Genomic DNA, 25,498 nt, shown 5'->3' with positions numbered 1-25,498 from the left:
AGGTACTATGATGCAGTGTGCAAATGTCTAGCATTTTAAAATCAAATTAAATTTCACTTAGAGAGGTTCTGTGCCAGCGTCACCTTTCTTGCTGTGGGCCTGCCTGCAGCAATCACTGCTGTACGTGGCCATAGTCTAAATTGGTTTCCACTTAATCCTTTCCAAGCCAAAACATATAGCTGAATCTAACAGATTAAACTACTGATATTAGTTAATGTTATGTGAAAACTAGAGTTAAGATTTGATTCCTGTTACAATCTAATGGAAATGAGTTAACAGCCTTTGTAGCTATACTCTTCATATATACTCTTCTTCGGGGGCAGGGATAGCTCAGTGGTTTGAGCATTGGCCTGCTAAACCCATGGTTTAGAGTTCAATCCTTGAGGGGGGCATTTAGGGATCTGGGGCAAAAATTGAGGATTGGTCCTGCTTTGAGCAGGGGGTTGGACAAGATGATCTCCTGAGGTCCCTTCCAACTCTGATATTCTATGATTCTATAAATTAACTGCCTAAACACATATACTACCTTCATTGGCATCTTGTATCCAATAGTAAGCAAGCAAAGTTTCTCAAAACTACAACCCAATTCTCCCCCAGATAGAGTTAAAAACATTAAAGGGTACCTACAGTCGGCAACACCCCAACGTAAATGACAAATTTACTAGAATAGTGCATAAAAGAATTTTCATTGTATCCCAATTAATTTAGCTAAATGCCACACCTACTGGGCAGCCAGATTTCTCTGGTCTTGTTTTTTCCCCTCCAAATTACATACTAATCTTCTTACAACAGATTCTATTTTAAATAATGAATTCCTATGTATATGTGAGAAAAACAATTCTTAAACCTTATTATTGAGATCACCACTAACAGGAACATCCTTAAGGGGAAACAGATTCTAAAGTTACTTGTTTTAAACTATACTATCAAAACTATCAGCTATTAATAAGTAGCTTTTTAAAGGTTATAGAGTCACAGACAGAACAGAAAAAGTAATGGGGAATATAGTGTTAAAGATACAATGACTGAGCACTCTGCCAGAAGGATGGGCCATGGGCATTAACTCTCAGAAGAAATTAAGTGTATTTACCATATGCAAGTTGAGTCATGTAGTGATCATCACTGTTTACTTGAGCATTTTGTTCCACTGACACGCAGCCTTGTGTGGACAGTCCATTTTCTGCATCTTCTATTTCAGAATTTTGAATGATCACAGCTTCAACATCATCCTCAACTCTCACAGAAACATAATCTAAAAGCATGTACAGAAAGAAAGAGAAGTCTGGACACCATTCTGTATACCATTCTAATGGCAGTAGCACATTCACCACACCTAGTACTACCCACTTATTTGACCTGTACAATAGCTTAGCTACAATTAAACTGAAATTTGAGTGTTTAAGATTTAAGTCATCTTCCAAGACACGCATTGTGATTCTAAGTGATATTAACAAGGGAGAAGGTTACAAAGCACGTTGGGTGAGATTTTAAAAAGCACTTGGCATCGGCCTAACTGTTTCTACAGACTACGAACTGTTAGGCCCATGAGCACTTGTGAAAATCTCACCCTTTATGTTTACTCAGTGACACTGAAATTGGAGAACCATTGAGAAAATAGAATTACCAAGAGCTATCAAAGTACATCAGTTCACAATTCCATACTTAGTTGTTATATTATGGTAGCATTTGAGCCCAAACAGGAATGAGGTCCCAATACGAGAGACACTGCAAATATACAGAAAGACAAAGGCCCTGTCCCGAAACGCTTACAGTCTAACTGTAACATGCCAAATGTTGACACAACCACACTAAATGCTCTGGGTTCAAAATATTTGCCCTGCAGTTAAGTCCAGCATTTCCTTTATTTTGAAAAAACATTTTTTAAAAAAAAGTACGTGCAATATAACAATGTTAAAGGAACAATAAGACTATAAGGTCAAGCACGGAAAAGTTAGGAAGAGTCAGAATTCAGGCTGCCTGTGCAAATATAACTTAGCCTCCTGGTGCATATGTATTATGATACTATCTTTAGCTGCATGCTATTTTTCCAGAGGACCCCTACCGAATTCAGTGCATAACATGGACTGTGCTCTGGGTATGAATCTGCCACCTTTCCCCTTTGCTTCTATCCAATCCCCACACTCAGTTTTCTGATCAGACCAAAAATGGGATACAGAGCCTTTTCCCACCAGGTCTTTAAAAAGCTCTTCAGTAACACAGTTTGAGCCTATTTACTCAGGCAAGACCAGATCATATTATAGCAGGGTTTGGGCACTATCACATTATGACACATTGACTCAGCATGTTAAAGGTCCTCTCAGAGAGGTACTTAAGCACATGAGTAATACCACAAGAATAAATGGGATTACAGCTATGCTTAAACTTAGGCACTGGCTTAAGAGGCTGGCTGAACTGAGGCATTATATATATATATATATATATATATATATATATATAAAATGTGTGTGTTATGATGAATATATATATAAACAAACGGGTGGCCAAACTGTTGCTCCCAAGCCACATGTGGCTCTTTAACAGTTGAAGTGCAGCTCTCAAAACCCCCTCCACACATCCCCATTCTCCACCTACCAGACTTGGGACCTCTGCCTTGCAGTGGGTTGATGAGATGGGGGCTTCTGCACAGAGGGGAGGAGGGTCTCAGGGCTTCAAACCCACAGGGTGCACCTGCTGGGGCGTGGGGCTTCAGCAGGAGCAGGGCTGAAACCCCGAGCCCTGGCAAATCTCCGCAGGTGCTAAAGCCCTGACTCCTGGCAAGTGTACCCCGGCTCTCAAAGTTCTGAATATTGTCATATGCAGCTCGGCTGGCCAGTAAGTTTGGCCACCCTGATATATAAAATAATGAATTGTCAGCAGCTCAGACAGGTAAGTCTGATCTAACTGATATAGCCTTTATTTTAAAACTTGTATAATTCCAAAACAAACAAGAAGTTGCTATCTTGCTTGACTGTTGATGCCAACAAAATAATTATTCCTCAGCAGACAGATGCATAAGAGAGGCTGGAAACCTTCACAACTGTTTTAAAAAATATTTTATTTATTTGAATTGTGTGTTAAAAACAGTTTCATATGAAACTATATCTTTCCCAATAAACTGACTTATTTAAAAAAACAACTGTGGAAGTTTGCAGACATCTGCAGATCAGCCCTTCCTGTCTCTCAAATTCTGTCAACAATTTGGACTTCTTGCTGGAAAGTAGCAGTAAAATGCAGCATTCAATGAGACATCAGAACCATTCAGTTATGAGGAACCTAAAACAATGACAAGTATTTCCAGAAAAAGGAAGCATATTTTGAATATTCAGTATAGTCTGCCACTATAATCTCACTATTTTTACTAAGTGTCCATTTAGCTGATCACAGCAGTTTTAGTTCAAAGGGAAGAATTGATAAAGGAACAAACCCCTTTGCGATTTTAGAGGGAATTACTATTTCTGCTGCTTTTGGCATTCTCGGAGATGTTTAATAAAAAACAAACTCAAATGTCATTAACACTCCTGATCTGTTATTTGAACCACGAATGCTTACCAGTAATGAAATGCTCGCTGAGAAATCCTAACTGATAGCAGCAAAGATCTAATGGTACAGACTGGTGGCCCATGGAGTTCATGAGTAATGGAAGAGACCTGGCAACTGGGTAACGTACTACTAGCAATTGCTGCAGGGAGGAAGGGGAGTTGAGGATCCAGAAAATCAGTACCATTTTTTAATTTAGGCTTGTGGTGTAAAATGCATGAATGGAGATAGACTTGATTAAATGGCAATGTCATCTAATACTAGAGAGTTTTTTAAAAGTAAAGCGTAGTATTAATTAAATACTGGATATGCCCTCTATCGGGGGCACACTGTCCTACACCAGCAGAAGAAATGAACCTCATCATTTAATAGATCACTTCTAATTTTAAGTTTCAGAGTAACAGCTGTGTTAGTCTGTATTCTCAAAAAGAAAAGGAGTACTTGTGGCACCTTAGAGACTAACCAATTTATTTGAGTATGAGCTTTCGTGAGCTATAGCTCACTTCATCGGATGCATACCATGGAAGCTGCAGAAGACATTATATACACACAGAGACCATGAAACAATACCTCCTCCCACCCCACTGTCCTGCTGGTAATAGCTTATCTAAAGTGATCATCAAGTTGGGCCATTTCCAGCACAAATCCAGGTTCTCTCACCCTCCCCTCCCCCCCCCCCACACACTCACTCTCCTGCTGGTAATGTCACTTTGGATGGGCTATTACCAGCAGGAGAGTGAGTGTGTGTGTGGGGAGGGGGTGGCGGAGGGTGAGAGAACCTGGATTTGTGCTGGAAATGGCCCAACTTGATGATCACTTTAGATAAGCTATTACCAGCAGGACAGTGGGGTGGGAGGAGGTATTGTTTCATGGTCTCTGTGTGTATATAATGTCTTCTGCAGCTTCCACGGTATGCATCCGATGAAGTGAGCTATAGCTCACGAAAGCTCATACTCAAATAAATTGGTTAGTCTCTAAGGTGCCACAAGTACTCCTTTTCTTTTTTCTAATTTTAAGTATCACGGTCATATAGTCTAAAAGAAAAATGTTTCACCTATTCAGGTTAAAATATCCAAACCTTCAAAACCTTAGTACAAAAGAACATTTCAGATAAATATTTACTCACAGCAGTATCTATAAAAACAACTTCTCTTTATAAATGTCTGTGCTCTTAAAAATGAGAAATCAATAGCACACAGCAGACAAATGCCATGTAACATGCGCCACACAGAAACTAGAATTAAGCCACCAAAATCTTTTTAATTTGTGCTGCAAACCAAGATTTTAATCCAAATTCCTTGGAATAATGGCTAGAGCATTAACTGACTATGTTAAATCCACAATCAACATAAGAATGGTCATACTGGGTCAGAGCAATGGTTCATCTAGCCCAGTGGCCAATGCCAGGTGCTTCAGAGGGAATGAATAGAACAGATAAGCATCAAGTGATAAAAAAAAAATTACAGAGATATTTGTAAGTTTCCAGTAACTCTTTCATGGAAACAAAAAAAATCATAATTAAGAAAAATAGTGTCAACTATTCTTCAGGTTTTGAGTTGCACCTTTTCAAGGGAAAAATTACTTTCACCGTAAAATGAAAAAAAAAGCCATACTGGTTCTTGGCTGCGTCATAAATTATGTATTTAGTACTACTTCTTTAAATCATTTAACCAGTCATTCCAATGACTCAATAGGCTAACAAAGTTCTGCCTGGAAATGTAATAAGGAGTAAATGTATGTCCAAAGAAAGCTTCAATCATTTAACTCTTTTCTTGTTCAGAATCAATACGTACCCTGGGTTATGCTGTTTAGAAGATAGCCAGTTATTTTCAGTAAAGCAGCAGGATACTATATGCTGTATGACCCTATGGGATATACAAGTGCACCTCATACTTTGTACATTCAGAGCACAGGAAGATTATTATAGACACAGCAGAGCTACACACTAATTAAGACATTCTGTGCCACGTTTTTGTCAGTTTTAACAACATTTTATGGTCATTATTTTAGTTATTTCAGCATTTTTCAGTACACTATTTATGAGGAACTCTAGTTTGCCTTTGCACAGAACCATCAGAATCTCTGCATGAAAGTTAAAAGCATTTAAAAATGCAGGGCGGCTGCTTCATGATGACTTATATAGAGATAAAACTGTTCGTCTGACTGCATCAGTAAGATGTACCACAAATTTTAATACCTTAAGCTATAGCCTATATATCTAGCAAGATCAAAATTACTGCTGTCAAAAATTACTACTCTGAAACCTACTGTCAGTAGTGACATTTGAACACAAACTCTTACGGAGCCTGGTTTCAACTGAGCAGATGGCTTGCTGACTATTATGCTGCTTTCCTAGTTCATTTTCACCCACTAGGACTGCTTCCCAAAGCACTTTGCTCTGCTTGCACCATTAGTTGACACTGGTTAAATAACATTTTTCCACTCATTTTCACTTTCTGATGATATGCCAGTGTGAATTACAAAGTGCACAGCATATGTATGTTGTTATTTTTTGGAATACAGAATGCCTGTGTTCTGAAAAGTCAGTATATAAAGGTGTTGGAACCTGTTTGACATATGGCTTGCTCTGAAATTATTGGGAATGCATGTTTTCATGCATGTGGCTTCATTCATAAAAGCAAAACCATTATTTGATACAGGTGGGTTTCTCTCTCACACATACACAGACTCGCATGAATCCTTCGTTAGGAAACAATTTTTAATGTGTAGCTCTTCCTTGATTTCCTTCAACTTTTCTCTAAACTCATAGATTTTGTATCAGACCTGCTTTTCCTTTTGGCTGAGGACAGATGGCTATGGAACTCTCTGGAAGCAAACAATACCAATCAAGCTATTTATTGATTCAAGAGATGCACGGTATACTAACATTCTGACATACAAAAGTGCTGGCAAGATATCTATTTCCTGGTCCTAGTCACATGATTACAGTCATATGACAGGGAGTCAGTCTTCACTGCCTTTAGGGCTACTGTTGCAGAAGGCACACTACCTTTCTTAGTCATGATTGCAGGATGATGCCTTCTTCACTGCTTACAGGCTCAGGATCTGTTTTCTGATTCTCTGTTTACCAGCATGGTGTACTTCAAGTAACATTTAAAAAAAAATTGCTCTGTAGGTTATTGGAAGGCTCCAATAGTCTTGTCTGAAAGTTTGTCATTTAGCTTTGGGTCTCCCACAGCCCAACAGACAATTATGTTTTTTTGTTTGTCAAGATTACCCAACCAAACTGTAGCAATGAAAAGCAGGGATAGGAAAATAGTTTAAACTGAGTGGAGAAAAGTGAGATGGATGAAAGAAAGAGGAACACAGTAGAACCACTGCAAAAAATACACTGCAAAATATACACAAAAATAAAGGGTGTGAAGATTACCTATGAAGAGTTTTTCCACAATAAAACAGAACAGTATGAGGAACTCCCCACACAGCCTGCTCCAGAGCTGCCTGGAGACCCCCTGTGAGAATTGTATAGAAAGACTCAACAAACTGAAACGTTCCATTTCCTATCACTTCCCATTATAAGATCCTGTTTTTAGTTGCTTAAAATTTTGCTAACTTCAAACATTTGCATGGAAATTTTCCATGGTGAGCATCTGCTTCTTGCTTAATTTTTTGAGAACATTTCAGTAAAAACAGTTCAGCCATTTCTTAAAATGAGCTTATGGGGAAAAAATATGTTTTGCACTTGTTAAACAGCTGCGAGAAAGTTTCAAGAAGGGGTAGCCCCAACATGCTTTGAAAAGGGGTCTGGAAATTTGGAAGGGGGCTGAAGTTACAACAGGAATTTGCCTTTTTACGGCCCCTGAGAAAATCTGCACAAATTTGGACAAGTTACAGGCCTTTAAAAATCATAGCGTGCACATGCTCAGTTCAGCCTTAAGAGTTTAGCAACTAAATTCTCCAAAAATCCCATCGGTACTGGCCACACTCCAGCCTGGATTGAACAGGACTTCACTTTTTCTATGACCGTTTCTCCTGGCTGACCAGGGGGTGGTGTCACTAGGCACGAAAACAGAAAGCAGGGTGACTGTCCCATCTCTGCTCTCAGTGCTCCCCCATGTTGCCACCCAGAAGGAAGACGCCACCTGACTATAACGCAGAGAGTGCGAAGGGGCAGGCAGGGATAACGGGGTAAGTCAGATCTGCAACCACTTGCGATTGCGCTAAAATAATAATAATACAATAATAATAATAATAATTACGTTGAAAGAAAGTTAAGGGGGCAAATCAAGTTACTCCTCAAAGGCGAAGAAAGACCAGCATGAAGACAGGGCCGGGGGTGGAGAGGGCAGCAGCTCCTGTCTGATCCTCCCCCACCCGGAGGGGACAACGCCTGCTGTCCTCATTGAATTGCCCCCTACAGCCCACGCCCTGGGGGAAGGGGGGGGGCGGGAAGCGGCACCTCCTGGCCGGTTACTCCCGGAGGCTGGGGATTTTGGCCCCGTTTAACCCACCTCCGCCCAATCCCACACTGGTGGGGGGGAGCGGCCCCGTTCCCACACCCCCGCGGCTCGGAGCCGCCCCAAAGCTGGAGGACGCCCCGCTGCCAACCCCTCAAAGCAGAAAGCCACCGCCCACCCCCAAACGCCCCCTCCCTCAAAGCCCCCTCCGCCGCTCGAGTCAATGACGCCACTGGCGACGAGCAGCCCCGCGGACCAATAGTAACAGCCAGGTTGGTCGGGGCCGGCCAATAGGGTGGGGTGTTGTGGGCGCGGCTTGGCCGGCTCCGCAAAGAACGTTTGGGTCGGGCCGTTGCGAACGATGGGGGAACGTTTCCTGCGCGCGGGCGGTTCCGAACGCAGGGCGGCCCTGGGGGGTCAGCTCGGCACTTACCCTCCGCAGACATGGCGCCGGCGGGCGCTGTGTCCCGGGCAGGCGGGCGGCGAGCCGGGCTCCGCGCAGGCAGGTGTGGCCGGAATGTGGCGTTGGAAACGGAAGCGGCTTCACCCGACGTGAGCAACAAACTGTTTTGAATCCGCGCGGCTGCGCAGTGGGGACGGGGGCGCGTCCGGCAAACGGCGTCCCGCCCGGGAGCGGCCCATGGTCCCATGCGCTCCCCGGAGCCCCGCAGTTAGGGAGGGGCCGCATGTCCCGTCCTGACTAGCCCCACGCACGGGTCGCACGCTTGCGGGGAGACCGGCCCGGACGCTGCCCTCCTCCCCCCCCCCCCCCCGCACACCGGCGAGGGGGAGGGGCGGCGGCCGTTCCCCTGGGGTGCGGGGGAGTCGAGTCAGCCAGTCACAGGCAGGGGGCAGCGCGTCTCTGTCCTTATCCCGCTCTGAGCGTCGGGGCGGAGAAATTGGGGGTGCACGTGGCTCCCTGCGCCCGCTGGCTAAAGGAAAGGTTGAGAGCAAGTGCTGCGGGCCACTGTACTCGCTAATCTATTTCTGCGTGCAACCAAGGGGCTTGTGTTCTCCATGGCAAGCTGGACCTGAGCGCTGCGACCCGCTTCCTGGAGTCTACAGCCGGGCCCTCAACGTTTTTCTTTCTTTCCGAGCGCCCCTCCCACCCCTCGCCATAAACACTCTACGGCCCACTTGTGCCACAACAACTGGTTTTCTGCATATAAAAGCCAGGGCTGGTATTAGCAGATAGCAAGCCGGGCAATTGCCCGGGACCCCCTGCCACAGGGAGCCCCGCAAAGCTAAGTTGCTCAGGCTTTAGCTGCAGCCCTACTTGGCAGACCCTCTGAAACCTGCTTGCGGAGCCCAGTGGGCCCCACAACCCTGGTGAGATTTTTGGGTTGCCATCTTTGTAAGCCCACAAAATGGAACACCCTTGCCCCACCCCTTCTCACTCCAACCCCCCCAACTCTGTTGCTCGCTTTCCTCCACCCTCACGCACTTGCTCATTTTCACTGGTTTGGGGAAGGGGGTTGGATGGGGGTGGGGTCCCCATGGGTGGTTGGGGTGGGGGGGTTCAGGGAGGGGACAATCAGGGGACAAGGAGCAGGGGGTAGGATGGGTCAGGAGTTCTGAGGGGGGCAGTCAGGGGGTGGGAGGGAGCGGGGTCAGGCTGTTTGCGGAGGCACAGCCTTCCCTATCCAGCCCGCCATACCGTTTCGCAACCCCGATGTGGCCCTCGGGCCAAAAAGTTTGCCCACCCCTGAACTAAATATACCCAGTCTTTTCACTCTCTCCTCTCTTTCCCACCATGGTCAACAGAACAAAGCATTGCCGTGTTGCCCGCATTTTTGTGTAACACTGATATATTATTATTATTTTTTCACCAACCCAGCTAACTATCCATCAGGATTCTTGAGTTTAAGAACCATTTATAAAGTATGATCTTTTATAACCCCAGATTTTCTAATATAAAGAAGGAAAAGGGTCACTAGATTAAGTAGATTTTAGTAGCTCACCACTTCCTTTTTGGTGGCATAATTTCTGTATGTTGAATTTAGACTTACATGGTAATATGCCATCGCCTCCAAGTCCTCATTTGTGGGCCAAACATTACATTCTTACTCTTGTGTCAAATATGAAAGGAATTTTGAGACAGGCAAGAACTAGTTCTAAGAACTTTATGTGACTCTTGAAATGCCTAATTGTACTCTGGTTATGGATAAGGTCTTTTCTCAGTTAGTCATTTTGTTATGTTGGTAAATCGTGAAATTGCCATAATGAGAACCTTTGAAAATCCATTGCAACTCTTGAGGTGTGATGTGTGGCTTTTTGATGGTTTTTTGTTTTGTTTTGGGAAATGTCTCCCTCACTTCTCAAATAAACAGTGTGGATTACCTGTTTTTTTAATTGGTTCATATTTTTGGTTCATTTTCAGATAGACATTCTTAAGCTTATCACAGACCATTTGTAAGTGGATTGCTTTCTCACCTAAAGATTTAGCATGCGCCAGGAAAATATCATCCAGGTGTAACACGATCAGAGAGGCACAACATTGCAGCAGCCTGCTCCTGAGCAACTTGAAGAGTATAAAAGCAGCTTTCTCTCTGTCTTTTTAGATCTATTTCTATCTGTTACCAGACCATAGGAAGAGCCAGTTGGGAAAACCAAACTGGCCTTGCTGTAGCATCAAACTAATTATCTATCTGTGGCTGAGGATAAGAATTATATAAAATACTAATTTTTTTCTATCATGCTCACAGTAAACAGTGCTGCCACCTTTTCTTCATCATCACTATGGAAGAGGCTGAAGTGGGTAACCCTGCCCTGGCACCTGCTGCAGCTGTGATGCAGCAGCATAGAATGTTGCTCTGGGGAGAGGCAGCCAATCAGAGGGCAGCTTGGGCTGGTGGGGGAGGGGAGGAGCAGGGAAGGGAGATTCAGAATCTTCTCAAAGGGGGCAGTGGGGAAAAAGCTGTTAGAGAAGAAGGAAGAGAAGCTAGATACTGAGCTAGTGGATGAACCAGAGCTGGGATAGTAGGTGAGGAGATAAAAGAAGAGCAGCAGAATAAAAGTATGGGACTTGGAAGTGAGAAGGGGAAAGAAGAAAAATAGGAAAGGTTTCAGGTCAGGAAAAGCAGAAAAAGAGGGGATGTGAGCAGGCACTATTACAGAAGGAAAATATAGGGAAATAAAATCTGCAGACATACCAGAGAGAGAGAGAGTATGAAGAGGAAGAAAACAAAAGGAAATATAATTGGTGAAAAAGGGAATTGATTAAAGCTGTTAGATGAAGACAGATCCTGAAAACAGTAAATGAGAAGCCTATGAAGGACCTAAATTATATGAACATATTACTGTCCACACTGGCATTTTTGTCGGTATAATTTATGTAGCTTAGAAAGGTATTTTTTCACACCCCTGAGCAACATAAATTATACCAACAAAAGTGCTAGTGTAGACATAGCCTTAGTTTCCATTACCCATTCCTGATCATGAATAGCTCTAAAGCCTTTTCTGTCTTTGAAATTGATAAGCATCTACACTAGATTAACATATAGGGCCTAATTCATCTCTCATCGATTTTGGCGGGCTTTGGCTCAGGTCCTGAGAGAGCACACTTAAGTTATCTCAACTTTTTTTTTTTTTTTTTTTTTTTTAATTTAAAGAGAGGGGAAGAGGGACAGATAAAGGAAAGGGATAAAATTGGGTTCCATTTTAGGGTCCAAGATTACCAAATGGTCATAGGGCCAATAATTTTTTTGTAGCCCTTAATCGAGAGAAGCTCACCTACTGATGATCTAGCCAGCGTATGTCTTTGAAGTTATTTAAACAAAAATAGGGAAACTAAAGAAAGAATGCCACTTAATGTTAAATATAAACACTTCAAATAGTGACAAATAACTCTAATAGTGCTGTACCAACTTTTTGTTTTATACCCTAATAAACTAAGCTACTCAAGTATTTATTGCTGTACATAGCATCACCCCTACAATTCCTCAAATGCTCTCTGTGGTTATGGGCATTTTATTTTTTCGGTGCAACTGTCTTGTCTGTTTTTCAGCATCAGAAGTTTGTAATAGAATTTAAAAGTTGAGCCAATTGAAATATATTCAATTTGGCAAGTTAATAACCTGGCCAAACCACAATTTCTACCACACACTATCTGCATAATTCTCTTTCTCAATAAAACGTCAGTTTTGATTTCTATAACTCCCATGCTTGCTGCTTATTCTATAGGCTGATAACATAGGTAAGCAGGCTAATGTTCCACTGTTCAGAATAAAATCAAAGTATTGCAAGAACATTAATAGAAAGCATTGCTTCTTTGTTTGTGCAAAAGTAATTCTTTTAAATTACAAGTGTTAAAAAAGTGTAATTTTAGTACTTTAATTTAGCACCTTCCAACCAGACAGAGAAATTTTTCATACCAGATGCACAGAATAGTCTGAATAACTTACCAGTTATTCAGGGTGTGAAGTTAATGCAGCTTTTCTCTTTTGTAAAAGGAGAAAACTCTTCCCCCACCTTTCTTTTCCCTTTCCTAAACTTGAGTTATCATCCCAGAACCTGTTTGTTCCGGCTCAGGAAGTCAGTGGAGTCTAAAATGGAAGCGCCAGTAAGAGCTGGTGGGGATAGTTTCTGTGTTTACATCCTTGCCATTAGAAAATGGAATAGCAGCACTAGTTGAAGAACCAGTGGTGTCTTAGTTGGTCATCACTTATTTAGTAGTTCTCCTATAAAAGATCTGTCTCCCCAACAGCTGTTACTCTGTCTTAACATTTAAAAATCAGGAAACTTCATTATTTAAAAATGTTCCATAGGAGAAATTCCTGGACCCTCTGTTTTTGTTTTGTTTTTATATTAATACTGATATACCATTCTGAAGAAGTCTAAATCACAGCATTTAGAGGAATGGATTGGAGAGAATGGATGTGTCCCTATCCAGCTACACACATGCTGTGGGGCTAGCTGTGGGTCTGCTCAGGAATATGAATTCATTTCAGATACATTTCTTCATGACCCCATTCTCTTCCATTGTGCGGCATTGTTACCACACAACGATGCATAATGCAAATAGGTGACTTTCCCTTCCTTTAACCACTGCATTTCACCTAGAGATGTGTTCTAGTTTTAGCTATGTGCTGCTGCACTTTTCTAGCTTTACTAGTCCCTTTAAACATCTTTCTCTACGTTTTATTTGAAGAGTCTGATTCTGATCTGGATCTGCAGCCCAAATTTTCCCCCACAGTTGTTCAAAACGCAGACATCACTTGCCTGTGTGACTAAAAAGGTTTCCATGACATGGAGCCATTATAATGACCATTTTTTACTAACTAATGTAATTTGGGGCATCCTGCTTACTATAACATCCAGCAGAGACATCATGACCGCCTTACCTTTCTTGGCAGAAACCAAATCATCAAATAATCTGTAAATTGAATTGTGACTAGATTTATTCTGTGTGCCATGATTAAAGCGCAGCACAATGGCAGGCAATTGTGGTGCACTGGTGTTCTTACATACTACTCCTGGGGGAATTCTGTGCCAAAAAATAAAAAATTGTGGCATAATATTTTAAAATTCTGCAAATTTTATTTGTCAAAATAACACTACATAATCACACCAGTTTGAAATAAATTACCAAAATAATTGAAAGTACCTGTCAGCAAGTATGTCTGTAACAATAGAGAAACACAAAAAAATTCCCCCATGAGTAGAGACTTAAATAAACTCCTACTACAACCCAGTTCCTGCTTCTTTGCCCCCTCCCCTCTAGAGCCCAGCCAGGGCTCCCCCACAGCCAATACACCTGAACCCCCTACCAACCCCAAAGCCCAGCTGCAGGGCCCCCCCCCAGCCCAGATGCACACCCCCTGAGCCCAGGGATCCAGCAGGAGAAACAGCCTGATGGTATCCCAGGCGTGCACAGAGTTTCCTGTGCACCACTCTCTCCTTCCCTCAGGGCATGTGGGGAACTGCAGCTGCCAAGAACCCTCTAGCTCCCTCTCCCTCCCATGGCAGTATCTTCTATGGGCGAGCTGTGCTGGGTCCAGCGACCCCTAGTGGCAGTCAACAGCACTGCAGCCTATTAAAGTCAATGGCAACTGGATTTTGTCCTCTGTGAACTAAAAATTAGAATTCAAGGAGAAAGAATAAGAACAGACTGTATGAAATGTGTAATGTACGTAGAAACTTACCTTTGCAAACTGCCACATTTGCAGACTATTGATTAGAAATAACATTTCATTGGACGACAATAAAGAGAAAGTTTGGTTTAATTGCAGTCACGTTTATTTGCAGTTTCTATACACACTTTCTAGGTAATCAGACTTTTCTGACACATTTTTTGAGGGGTTCACAATGAAACTGTCACTGTTTTTACTAAAAATAAATACAAGACTTAAAGTGTTGCACAGCTCTAAAATATACAAAGGCTTGGATTTAATGTAAACTTTGAAAACATTTTACAAAAGAAACCATCTTTGCAACAATTTAAAAAGTTCATATTTACAAATATTACAAAAATACAAAATGGATGCAAGTCCATAAACCATTGTCTTTTCTGCCAGCATGAACTGGTGCTAGTACCAAAATAGTTACACTGTAACCTTCTTAATTTTTTTTAATCTTTAAGTCATAACCTACAGTATTTCTCTAAATCTGCCACCATTGCAGCAAATGCACTCAATCACTGACCTTTGGCAAAAGCAAACATTTGCTTTATTTGCTACAACTATTCCATGTCCTCTATGCTGCCACAAAAGAAAAAAAGAAAAGAAAAAAACGTTATTTTTCAGACACAAAAACAGCTGCATAAGTTTCAAGATATGTGTTGTTATTTTCTAAAGCTTGTCTTGAGTGCCTTAAAGATATATACCTCACTAAAGGGGTTTCCTTTAAAAAATTTTCTGGCTCCCACACTTATGATTGTGAATTCTTTTTTTTCCTTAGAGGATTTACAATCCAGCTTTATTTGGGTTTAAATCTGTTAAATAGAAAATAGAAAAACTTTGTCATAGATTTTAGATTAAACAAAATAAGTAAAACTATATTTGATGCGATAGTTCTGTGAGCAATACATACACAGGGTATATTAATGCCTCATTCAAGTCAAAATGTTTATCTTTATATATATATTTAATTTCATACATGTTTAATTTCATACTGGTACCATATGCTATATGGTACCAGTATGAAATTAAATGCCTAGTTTGTTAATAAAAGGTGATATCAATTTATCAAAGTCAACTCAGCTGTTTTCTGCTTAAACTTTAGAATGATTTTTAAAGCACATATAACGTCTTTAAGGATATTATAAAAGGGCTGCTGATATACATTCTAAGGTAAATGACCCAAGATGACCGAATAAGACTGTTCTGTCTGACTCATCAACTTCATTTACTCATGTTCTCCAGAAAAAGTATTTTGAGATATGCTAAACATGCCCGGTTAAAAACATACTAATTCATTTATTTCACCTGCACTTAGACTCAGGTTTTCTTAACTAGCCTGTTAACACAAGCAATGAGACTTATTTCCAAGACCTTGACCCACTTATCTTTCTTTAAACACCTCCAGGTTTTTCTGATGTTTTAAACTGTTTTGCCGATTTAATTCCCACCCCCAACACACATACTCACATGCACACACTGACCATAGCCCACGTACTGTATGCTATCACACTGCACAGAAGGACGGTAGGAAACCCTGAATTATATTTTTTGTGGTGTACGCGAGATGAAATAGGACATATTCTAATGGGAATTTAACATTCAAATTTTTGTTGAAGTCATTCTAGTTTATTCAATCATTCCAATTTTAAATAGAACCTTCCTCTTCAAAATATTATTTGCCTTCTTTTAAAACTCTCTGCCCTATGCATTGTATAATTAAAACCTAAACCAATAAAACCCCTTTCACACATCCCACTTCCCTATCATCGTTTACTTATGCTTGAAGCCAAATTTATTTGATTTCTTTAGTACCAAAGTACCTTTCTGTCATCCTACTCACTCTGTCCTACTGCATGCCACATTCTTTCTTAAAAGCTGTCCTCTGCATTAAACCATCCCATGTTCAAAAGCATATTCTACTGTCTGTAAGCAATACCAACTGCTTACATTTTGAACAAATAGGGCCTGTTTCTCCTCTTGGCTTAAGTGGTGCTACACCATTGGAAAACTGGTGTAACAAAAGGGAATCAGGCCTATCATTTTAAACATTGGTTTCATTTTGTTTAAAAATTAAAGGTATAAAACAACTTGTGGCTTGAGCTCACAGCTACATTTTCTTTCAGTTTTAAGACAAGAAAATTCAAGTAACTTCAAGTAATTCAGCTTTTGTTTCCCTGCCTTCAGTTTATCAAAGCATTTGCTCTGACTCATCTCCTTTCCCGCCCCCATCTCATTCCCCCACCCTGTTAAGCATTTCTGGTAAACCCAGACAAAACTTAAGCTGTATGTGGCTGGCACAATGAACCAGAGCATTCCTCATTTAATAATGAATATAAATAACGTGTACACACACACACACACACCCCTATTTCCCCGCTACATTTTTTTCACAGTGTCATTTCTGTAAATATTTAGGTAGCATGAATCTCATCAGCACAAAGAGAAAGCTTCACTGAAAACTCATTGCAAATATTTACTGATAAAACGGTGCTTGTTGCATGCTTATAATTTATTTGTTTCCTTTAAGAACCAGAAACTAATCATGTTTAAAGATTATAGTTCTCGGGTTATGACTGGGTTATGTGTCCCAATAGCCTAATAAGAATATGAAAATAAGTACCGTTTCCTCATATCTATTCTCTCTAATGCAATCCATGTCAGAATAAAGGGCTAAGGGACACTGTCAAATGTGACTGCTTGGGGCTTTGCATTAGAAATGGTTTTGTTCTGTTAAAAGCATGCTTTCCATCCCTACCAATTACCACATTGAAACTCACAGCTGCACTTTGCAATTAGCTTGTTTTGAGCTAAATTTTGAAAGACAAATGGTTACTTTAAAATTAATCAGCTCTTAATTAGCCTTAATATTTCATTAATTAACATTGAGATTTTCTTTCATACAGTTAGAATTCAGATTTGAGGCTTTTTGATCACACTGAAAGTGGTATTGGTGGACATGTAAATATGATGTTTGATATAAAAATGGTATTCACAGAATACAGTTAGTACATTTTACTACTTTTGTCTTCTATAAACAAAGTTGTTATGCAGTAAACTATTTGCCACGTGTCCACTTTTTTCTGATAATTCTATTTACAGATTATTATCAAAAATATGGTATTTACATATGTTTTGTTAATTTTTTCTAAATTTTGTTTCAGTTCATTTTAGTGTAGAAAAATACCAATCCGTAAGCACAATTTCATTTTTTCCCTAGGGAAGCACTACAGTGAGAGGTTTTGTTCCTAAATGGGCAACTTAAAAAAAAAAGTTATTTTTAATTCTATGAAAATGGATGATTTTGAAATCCACAGTGACAACAGGAATGAGAGTAGGATAAATGAAACTTAAGGTAAACAGAAGAGACATAGCTTATATTTCTACTTTTTAGAAAACGTAATCATTCGCTACAGCTCTAAATTTCTGTTTTCCCAGCATCTTATAAACACAAACACTTTTAAGCATTGATATTGCCCTGCAGTTGTTTTGACTGCTACAGAGTTGGCCTGTTATATTCACATCCTTTTATAACCCCAGTAATTTCAGAGTTTACAAGTTTCACAGTCAACCGTGTGGCTCTCTGGAGCTTAGGCAACCTATGTTGAACTCTGAGAAGATCGATCATCGTGAGGGCTGCCATCTGAATTCTCAGTTTCTCCTTCTGATATAGCTTGCATTGGCGTATTGTACAGCCTACAGCGTACGCTGTAACGGCTGCTGCTGGCTGCAGGAGGTGCCCGTGAACGCCCTACTCTTGAAGATGCAGACATAGAAAAGCTCTTGGAGGAGAAACCTTCTGCATTAACTCTAGGGGAGCAAGGAGACAGGGGGGATAATGTGTCAGGAGTTGATGATGCCTGGGGAGTCTCATCCGTGTTTTGAGGAGAATCCACAATTAGCTCACTGGGAGATTTGGGCAAAATAGGGCTCTTTAGTATCTCGGTCGCTGACATCCTATAGCTAGAATCCGATCGACTGCCCTTTTTAAGGAGCAGAAGCTTAAATTCCTCGTTAGATGTGTTGGACTTTTTGGCATTCCTGTAAATAAGACCAGGAGACCTCTGACTGCTTGCTGGGGCTCCCACATTGCTGGCAGGTGGCACGCTGCTGGCAGGTGACGTGCTGCTGGCCGGTGACGTGCTGCTGGCCCCAGATGAAGCTCTCAATCTGTTTCTTACAGAAAGATCTCCAGAATCTTTTCTCCCAAGTACTTTCCTTTTTGATCTGTTAAAAAACAAAGGCACATATGTTTGTATGTTATTCACATGAAATAATATATAGCATTGCTACAGCACTTTACAACTTCACAGAACTAGGCACCTATTAACTAATGAATCCTCACAATACCCTCACCAAGTATTGTAGGTTAATAATCATTGAAAAACTTGAAACGGCATGTAAGAATTGTATGTACATTAGGCACTAGTTACAGAGAGTAGCTCCTGTCCCCCTCAACTCTGCTGGGCCCAGTCTATACAATTCATCCGTGGTAGGACTTACACAGGCTTGGGAAAGGGATGGACTAATGCAACAAAAAGTGACATTCTTTCTACTTTTGGCTCCCATTCTCCAGCAAGAGCCACCAGATCGGATTCACCTCTACTTACAGGAGGGGTGGCGGCAATTTGGCCCTCTGTTTGAATACTGAGATATATGTCTTCTTAGGTTTAATTATTATAAATTGTAAACTGTTTTAATCCACTGTAGTTGATATTAGAAAACTCCAGCTGTACTTAAGTCGTGATGGGAAATTTTAATTAAATACCAAAAAAATCTAATTCTGGAGCGCTGGCTGTCTTCTCTTGGGTTTCAGTATCATCGCCAGCTCATAAGAACAGAGCCAGTAGGCAGAATGAAGAGATGATTGTGGGTATTTTGCTCAGGAGATATGCATGTTAACAACAACAACAATAATGAATGGCATCAATTGTATTTGTAAATTGTTCTACTCATTCTATAAAGATATTCAAGCTGTTGACCAGCAATACGATACAATATTATAATAAAGCAACCTTTAAAAGCCCCTTTTAAAAATTTAACAAAATAAATAAAGGTGGCTACAGCACAGAGAGAAAGGAGCAGGTGAAAGATTCCAAATAAAGGGCCAACAATTGTCATGCAGTTGTCATCCCAGCATACAGTTTTTCTGGGCAGTTTGGTAAAAATCAGAGTTTTACAATTATGGTGTTTTGAAAAAGCTATAGTTTACTTTGAAAACAATTCCATGTCTTTTTAGCTCATCAAATGAAGAGCAATATTTATAAATATAAATTGATGTTCTTTTGACAAGCTACTAGGCTGAGTTAGATATGTGGAGTAAGAGACCCGGGGAAATGTGACAAGGCAGGATTTCAGGAGGATGTACAGAGAAAGGAAAGGAGGACTAGGAGGGACAAGGACTGGGTGTGAGGGCTCTGGGGGGCATACAGAGGGGTAGCATGAAGCCATGTCTCAGAGTTGGGGTGCTGTAGAGGAGGTGTCAGGCAGAACACTGATGGGATGGAAGGGGGAATGAAATAGGGGAATGAATAGTATAAAGGGCATGAAATAGGAAAGAAGAGAAAAGGTAAGGATGGTGGTGCAGGGAACCAGGGAAGGCATATATGATGTGCATACAGGGTACATAAGGACAGATAAGAGAAAAGCAGAGGGCTTAAAAGTTTTTTCTGGCATAAAAGCCACATCATATCCTCCATTTCCTCCACTGTCCGCTACCCTGTATCCCAAGCTGAAATAATTCCCACTATCACACACACACCTCCTATGGACTTCCTAACATCTGGAGGAGGGGAACCCTACTTTGGTGGAGTTTATAAACTCTGCTGAAGTAGAGCTACTCTCCTGTAGCCCTTATATACCAACCCAATTGAAGATCTTGGCTTTCATTAAATACACAGGGGAAATTTATAACCAAACCACTGTTAAAAACAGTTAAGATTGAAGGTAGGTTTTAATGGAACCCAGCTAGCACCCAATAATGAGATTGTACTTCCTTTACAAAAATCCAATGCCACTTTAAAAATCCAACTTTCTGAAAGTCTGGTAATGCACAATTAAGGGGATGCAGCCAGTCTCCCACTGAACATAATCCTTCAACACTCCCTATACCAATAAAGCAAAACATGTAACCACATGATTAAATCCATCCTTAGTCAGCAAAGCACTTGATGGGTGTTGGTAGACTGGCATCCCTACAGGGGCAGAGGTTTGTGGTTTGTTGTATGTGTTGTATGCTGGTTCTAGTGGTGAGGTATGCATCTCGGTGGAGGAGTAAATGGAGTGGCATGTTAGATGCCTTAACTTTTCATGTCCTTGCTTTTGTCATTTTGTGTAAGGTATGTTATATAGAAAGTTACCTTAACTCACACACTACTTTGTGTTTTTTAGATTCCCAGTTTTTTAGATTAAGAAAGGATCTCCAACCCAGCAATGACTACTTTGTGAAAATGCCCATGTGGCGCAGGCGTTACTTCTGCTCCTTAACTGCCTGAACAGTTTGACAAAGAACAGGATCTTCAACGCTGGTTGCTGTTGCTGTCACGAAGAAAAGGAACCCCCTGAGCACACTGAACAATTTCACAAAAAGCAAGGCCCTCAATACAGTAGCTGTTTCTTTATCAAAAGCACTGTTTTTTGTGGCATTGTTTAGTTAGGTCAGGAGCTTCACTAATGAAGACTATAGTTTTATGAAGACCAGCTTCATTCCTGAACTGGCCGAACAGTTTCACAGAACTCTTTTTCTATGACAAACCAACAGCTACTACTTCATAGAAGATCCTGGTTGCCATAAACAATGGTCTCCTTCAGCTCACCACAACTTAAACCAACAGTTATGACAAGAAGCCCTAACAATTTTTTTTGTTAATTAACAAAATAATTATATAACCTTAGAGGCTTCACAAAACACATTTTTTCTTTCTACACTTTGCAGTTTTTAAGTTAGAGTGACCCCAAACCTCATGAGATTCAGAATGTGAATTCTGGACAGATTGATTTCTAATCAATTAGAATTCAGAATCCAAGAAGCTGATTTTCTTGAAACTGCTCAGAAAGTTCAGTTTTTATTCAGTGATTATGTGCTAAAAGTTTGGAGCAAATACACTGTGGTTTTCGTATAAAACAAAGAGCTTGAATCCTGCTGTAAGTGTAAAACAGCACAATCTTAACTATGGTAGCATAATGGAACTTCCATAATACTCTTACTGTCTGTGGAAATAGAACTCAGAATCTTTAGCACCGAAACTCTCTACCACTTGAACCAAAGGAGTATCTCCATTAGCTAGTAAGAGTAGTAGGCTCTTATTGTGGTCCAGCTAGTAAATGGGAACATGACTCACTTAGCCAGTGTGTATTCCCTTCTTGGACATTGTTAGTTGATGCTTAGCTGCAGATTTTAGGAGGAGAAGATTTTATTCTGTATGCATATGGATTCCAGTAACAGTAATGCTAGATCACCTGTGAATGACTGCAAATAGATCCTCTGTAGTGCGAGGTTTGTTTGGAGACACAAAAACATCTTCTGCTTCAGTCTGAGAATCTTCACTCAATGGTGAAATTATGGAATCATCACTTGGAGAAGATTCTTAAATAAGAAAAGAAGCAATGTCAGATGCTTGCCACATTTTACAATAGGATGCTAATGCAATTCACAAGCTCAATTAATAATGGAATTGTCTATGCAATAATATGCACTTTAAATCTAGTCTAAATATTGTACTCATCTGTCAAAGTAATGTTTCTTGGTATAAATGGTTTAGTACTCTTTTCTTAACTGAAATGAAGTAACAGGAGAATGCAAAATATATATTCTTGTAAGAATGTTTAAAATAAAGTCAGCCAGATACTCAGCTGACATAAATCAGGATAGCTCCATTAAAATCAGTGGAGTTATGAAGAGTCCCTCAACCTGAGAATCAATATTTTTAGTGATCACTAAAAATCATCTTGATATAATCACTTTTTTAAATTATAGAATTAGTTAATTATAAAACTGACCTTTCAGTGAAGCATCATCTGCACTCCCCTGTGTCTCCTCTGCCCTGCTGTCATCAGAGGCACTTTTGGTTGGAATACCTGATGCAGCATCGTTTTCCTGCTCAGAACTTTTTTCATTAAGTGAATTTACAGGTGATATCTCTGATTCACAGCTGATATTCCCAGGCACTTTGTCATCACGGTGGCTTATATCAAACTGATGCTTAGGCCGATTACTAATGTCTGCTCCCCCCGCTGGTGGATCAGACTGGAATGTGGTTTCATCCACAGGTTTAGATTCCAATTTTTGTTCATAGACTGCAGGTAATTCTTGCTTAATCTGCACAGGATCAAGGCTCCCTTCCTGTTCTGTTTCATGATAAGTTATCTTAACTTCATAATCACTTGTAAAGACAGCTAAACCTTTTTGAAACCCTTCTGCAGAAGTGTTACAGACTTGTGTGTTCTCTGGTAAAGGCTCACCAACTGGGTGCATTTGGTCTTTCATGGTTTTTGCTTCTAAAATACCCACATTTGCTAAGGTTACAATTTCTTGATCACAATTATTCTGTACACTGATAGATGAATCTTTTTCTGAATGCAGTTTATCAGGGCCTGTCTCCACTGGAGAAGAATCAATATAGGACATTATGGCATCTTCAGTAGAGTACTGACGTGATATTGATTTCTTAGGTACAAGTGGCCTCATTTTGCCTGGAGAAATGGCAGTCACCATTAATGTGGTTTCTTCTATGCAGAGAAGGTCTGTATTATCGTCTTTTTGTTTCACTTCTTCAGGCTTAATTGATTTAAGGTGAACAGATTTTAGAACTGAAGGTGTAATAGCAAGGGCTGGTGGAGGATTAGGGTTCAGTGCTTCTCCTACCATGTTCTGTTTATTGTGATTAAAAGCATGCAACTGGTTTCTGTGAGTAAATGGTTTATTCAAGACATTATGAAGAGCACTTAGGTCAAGATGAGTAGGAGGTATAATTGGAAGTTCTAGATCTTTGTTTAGAGAAACAATGCCATCTTTAGAAGAAGGCTGTTGCAACGAGGACTTCCTTTCTGGTACTTTTGGCTTTCTTTTACTACCCCCTGGAGATAAGGGCCCAGAGAAGAAAGCTGTCGGGAAAGAGGATGTCGGTGTTTCAGACTGACTGGAGTAACCGCTAGAGGGTGATGCTAAACCAGCCAACTTTTCCGGGGAAGCCAGCTTAAACTCATTATCAACAGAAGGGAGGGATGGGGTGGTGGCTCTCGATCCGGACTGTGATGTTTGTGATTCAGAACTTTCTGGCGACTTTATGCATTCTATGACTGTAGTACCCGTAGCAGTGCTTGAATTGGATAAAGACCTATAAGGATCATTCGATTTCAAGTCATTTAGAAGCCAGAGATCTGCATAGTGAGATTGTTCAGCACCTTCATCTTTAAATGATGGAATATCCGTGGTGTCAAACTGAATGTTCTTTAATTCACTATCATTCTGATTAATCCAGGAGAGTTCCTGTTTGCTTGGCAGATTAGAGTTTTCCACTCTAGAAGGTGTATTTGAAAACTCAAGTGGCAGCTTCATTTCCCTGGAAGTGTGAGGCACATGCTGCCCACTGTTTATCTTTGGTTCTTTCTTCTCAGGAAGTTCTGTGCTGCCATCAGATTTCCTCAAAGATGAACTGCGTTTTGGTGGGGCTGGCTTTGCCTTTGGTTTCTTGAGAGAGATGCTCTGTCTTCCCTGCCTCCTGTGGTTTACGTAATCCTGCCAGGCACAATCAGTGAGACTGGAAGTAACATCTGCATTCCGGCCATTCTCAGAGCCTGTGGCTGCATAGTTACAAATATAACTTTTGTTACCTTTGAGACCACAGTCAAAGTGCATGGAGGTATAATATCCTTCAGTGTCCACAGAAAAGTGTGAGCTAGTGTCTGCTTTGTCAGATGGGGTCTTTTCTAGAAAGCTATCGTAAGTGGCCATACTCGTAAAACTTGGGCATCCTAGGCTGTCGTCCTTTGGGCGTTCAGGGCTGAAATCTTGATGACAGGATGCATCGTGATGATGATGCAAGTAATTCCATTCACTATCGCTTGTGTTGCTGTTATTGGGGTCATCAAGTAAATCTGCTACAGTGGAGGTGAAGGAGCTTGCCCTGTGACCTCGAACCTTATCGATGTGATCACTGTACTGCTCTGTTATAAAGACACTAGAATCTTCATTGGCATTAGGAGCAGTGTTCAGTGACAATTCTGAGTCACAGTGTGAAGAGCCAGTCAGCGGAGGAGAAGCAGCAGGAGGAATAGTTTCTGATGTCTGTGAGGGACATGTTGAGCTACTTCCACTCCAGTTCCCACTCGAGGATTGATGGTCATCTTTCTGGTCCATGTGACTGCTAAGAAGGACTCCTGCTGTGGAGATAGAGTGAATGGGGCTCCCAAAGGTGTCAGAGTTTGATGAAATCTCACAGCTTCCAGAATCTGCCATCCTTGACAACCTCGACCTCCCTCTCTCATTTACATTATGTTCTGGGCTGTGTAGGTGCTGAGAACAAGTTAAACCTATGGGCTGGTGTTCTTGTGAACCCTGGTTATTGATGGCATTGTTACCCTTTTTCGGGATTCTTTCTTGGCTTGCCAAAAAGTCTTCTGCTTCATACACTGAAGTTTTGGCATCAGCATCTTGATCAGCTTCACTGGCTCTAGCACCTTCACGAGGAAGACTCCGTGATCGGATATGGTGGCTCACTGCTGTAGTGAACATTGCGTCACCGTTGTCTGTCAACACCAAAATGTTGCCGGCTGAATGTGACAAGGAGGCTACAACACTTTGACCTCTCTGAGCTCGGATTCTTCTTCTGGATGGAGCAGCAATGAGAATTTCTTCAGTCTGGCACTCAGAGTCTCTGGTACCTGATCTTCTGTTGATTGTACTTGAGAAGTCTGGATTTGCATGCACAATCACATTCCGTTCTCTCGCTACTGGTGATTCATCAGAATCTAGGATACATGTAAAATCGTGTGAGATACATTTTTACATTTGCTGACTAACAATGACCCGCAGAGTAACCCAAGAAACATATTTGTTGTAGACTTTTTTCTTGCTGAGTATTGTACCAAATGTAACTTTACTATAAAAAGCATATAAGGCAGACCTTATCCCGGTAAGATGGGAAATTCTCCTATTCCTGCAATGTGATCTTGGTTCTCCTATTCCTGCAATGTGATCTCACGCTGAGCTGATCTTGCTGTGACAAGATAAATATTCACTTTTTAGTTTGTGTCACTGTATTTCAACTAATAAAGGCTGTTTTAATGAGCTGTTGCCTTTTAGAAAACTTTGTAATCATTTTTATTTAAAACAGATCTATTTTGATTGTATATGTATGAATTTTCTTTATCGGATTCTTTACTACCGAGGGCATTTGCATAATAACAGGATTCTTGTTTCATAGACTC

At 40.8% G+C, this 25,498-nt stretch overlaps 2 protein-coding genes and 2 long non-coding RNA genes across 12 annotated transcripts in view; 2 read left to right on the top strand and 2 right to left on the bottom strand.

The window, feature by feature from the left end:
- Positions 1 to 8,775, bottom strand: part of BEND2 (BEN domain containing 2) — a 37,514-nt gene extending 28,739 nt beyond the window's left edge. For 6 of the 9 annotated variants that reach the window (XR_013346081.1, XR_013346084.1, XR_013346082.1 and 3 more), the window contains exons 1-2: positions 8,389 to 8,773; positions 1,091 to 1,252 (exon numbers count right to left, since the gene is read on the bottom strand). Coding sequence is in view for 5 of the 9 variants with exons in the window: in XM_077816381.1 (XP_077672507.1) it covers positions 1,091 to 1,252; positions 8,389 to 8,605 (379 nt within the window). In the remaining 4 variants the exon portion in view is untranslated. Of the gene's footprint in view, positions 1 to 1,090; positions 1,253 to 8,388 lie in introns of those variants that run through there. The other 3 variants (XM_077816415.1, XM_077816429.1, XM_077816423.1) reach the window with 3 other exon arrangements.
- Positions 7,630 to 25,498, top strand: part of LOC144264669 (uncharacterized) — a 49,060-nt gene continuing 31,191 nt past the window's right edge. Inside the window, exon 1 of the long non-coding RNA XR_013346090.1 lies at positions 7,630 to 7,686. This is a non-coding gene — a long non-coding RNA (uncharacterized LOC144264669). The remainder of the gene's footprint in view (positions 7,687 to 25,498) is intronic.
- Positions 8,307 to 25,358, top strand: LOC144264676 (uncharacterized). The gene is made up of 2 exons (XR_013346091.1): positions 8,307 to 8,507; positions 20,462 to 25,358. It is a non-coding gene; the product is annotated as an uncharacterized LOC144264676 (long non-coding RNA).
- The window catches only part of NHS (NHS actin remodeling regulator), a 339,359-nt gene continuing 331,531 nt past the window's right edge, over positions 17,671 to 25,498 (bottom strand). The window contains exons 7-9 of the mRNA XM_077816370.1: positions 22,070 to 25,039; positions 21,530 to 21,656; positions 17,671 to 18,298 (exon numbers count right to left, since the gene is read on the bottom strand). Coding sequence (XP_077672496.1) covers positions 17,671 to 18,298; positions 21,530 to 21,656; positions 22,070 to 25,039 — 3,725 coding nt within the window. The remainder of the gene's footprint in view (positions 18,299 to 21,529; positions 21,657 to 22,069; positions 25,040 to 25,498) is intronic.

The sequence above is a fragment of the Eretmochelys imbricata genome, chromosome 1, assembly GCF_965152235.1.
Source record: "Eretmochelys imbricata isolate rEreImb1 chromosome 1, rEreImb1.hap1, whole genome shotgun sequence".
Taxonomy (NCBI): Eukaryota; Metazoa; Chordata; order Testudines; family Cheloniidae; genus Eretmochelys; species Eretmochelys imbricata.
This window is presented reverse-complemented; position numbering and strand designations above follow the sequence as displayed.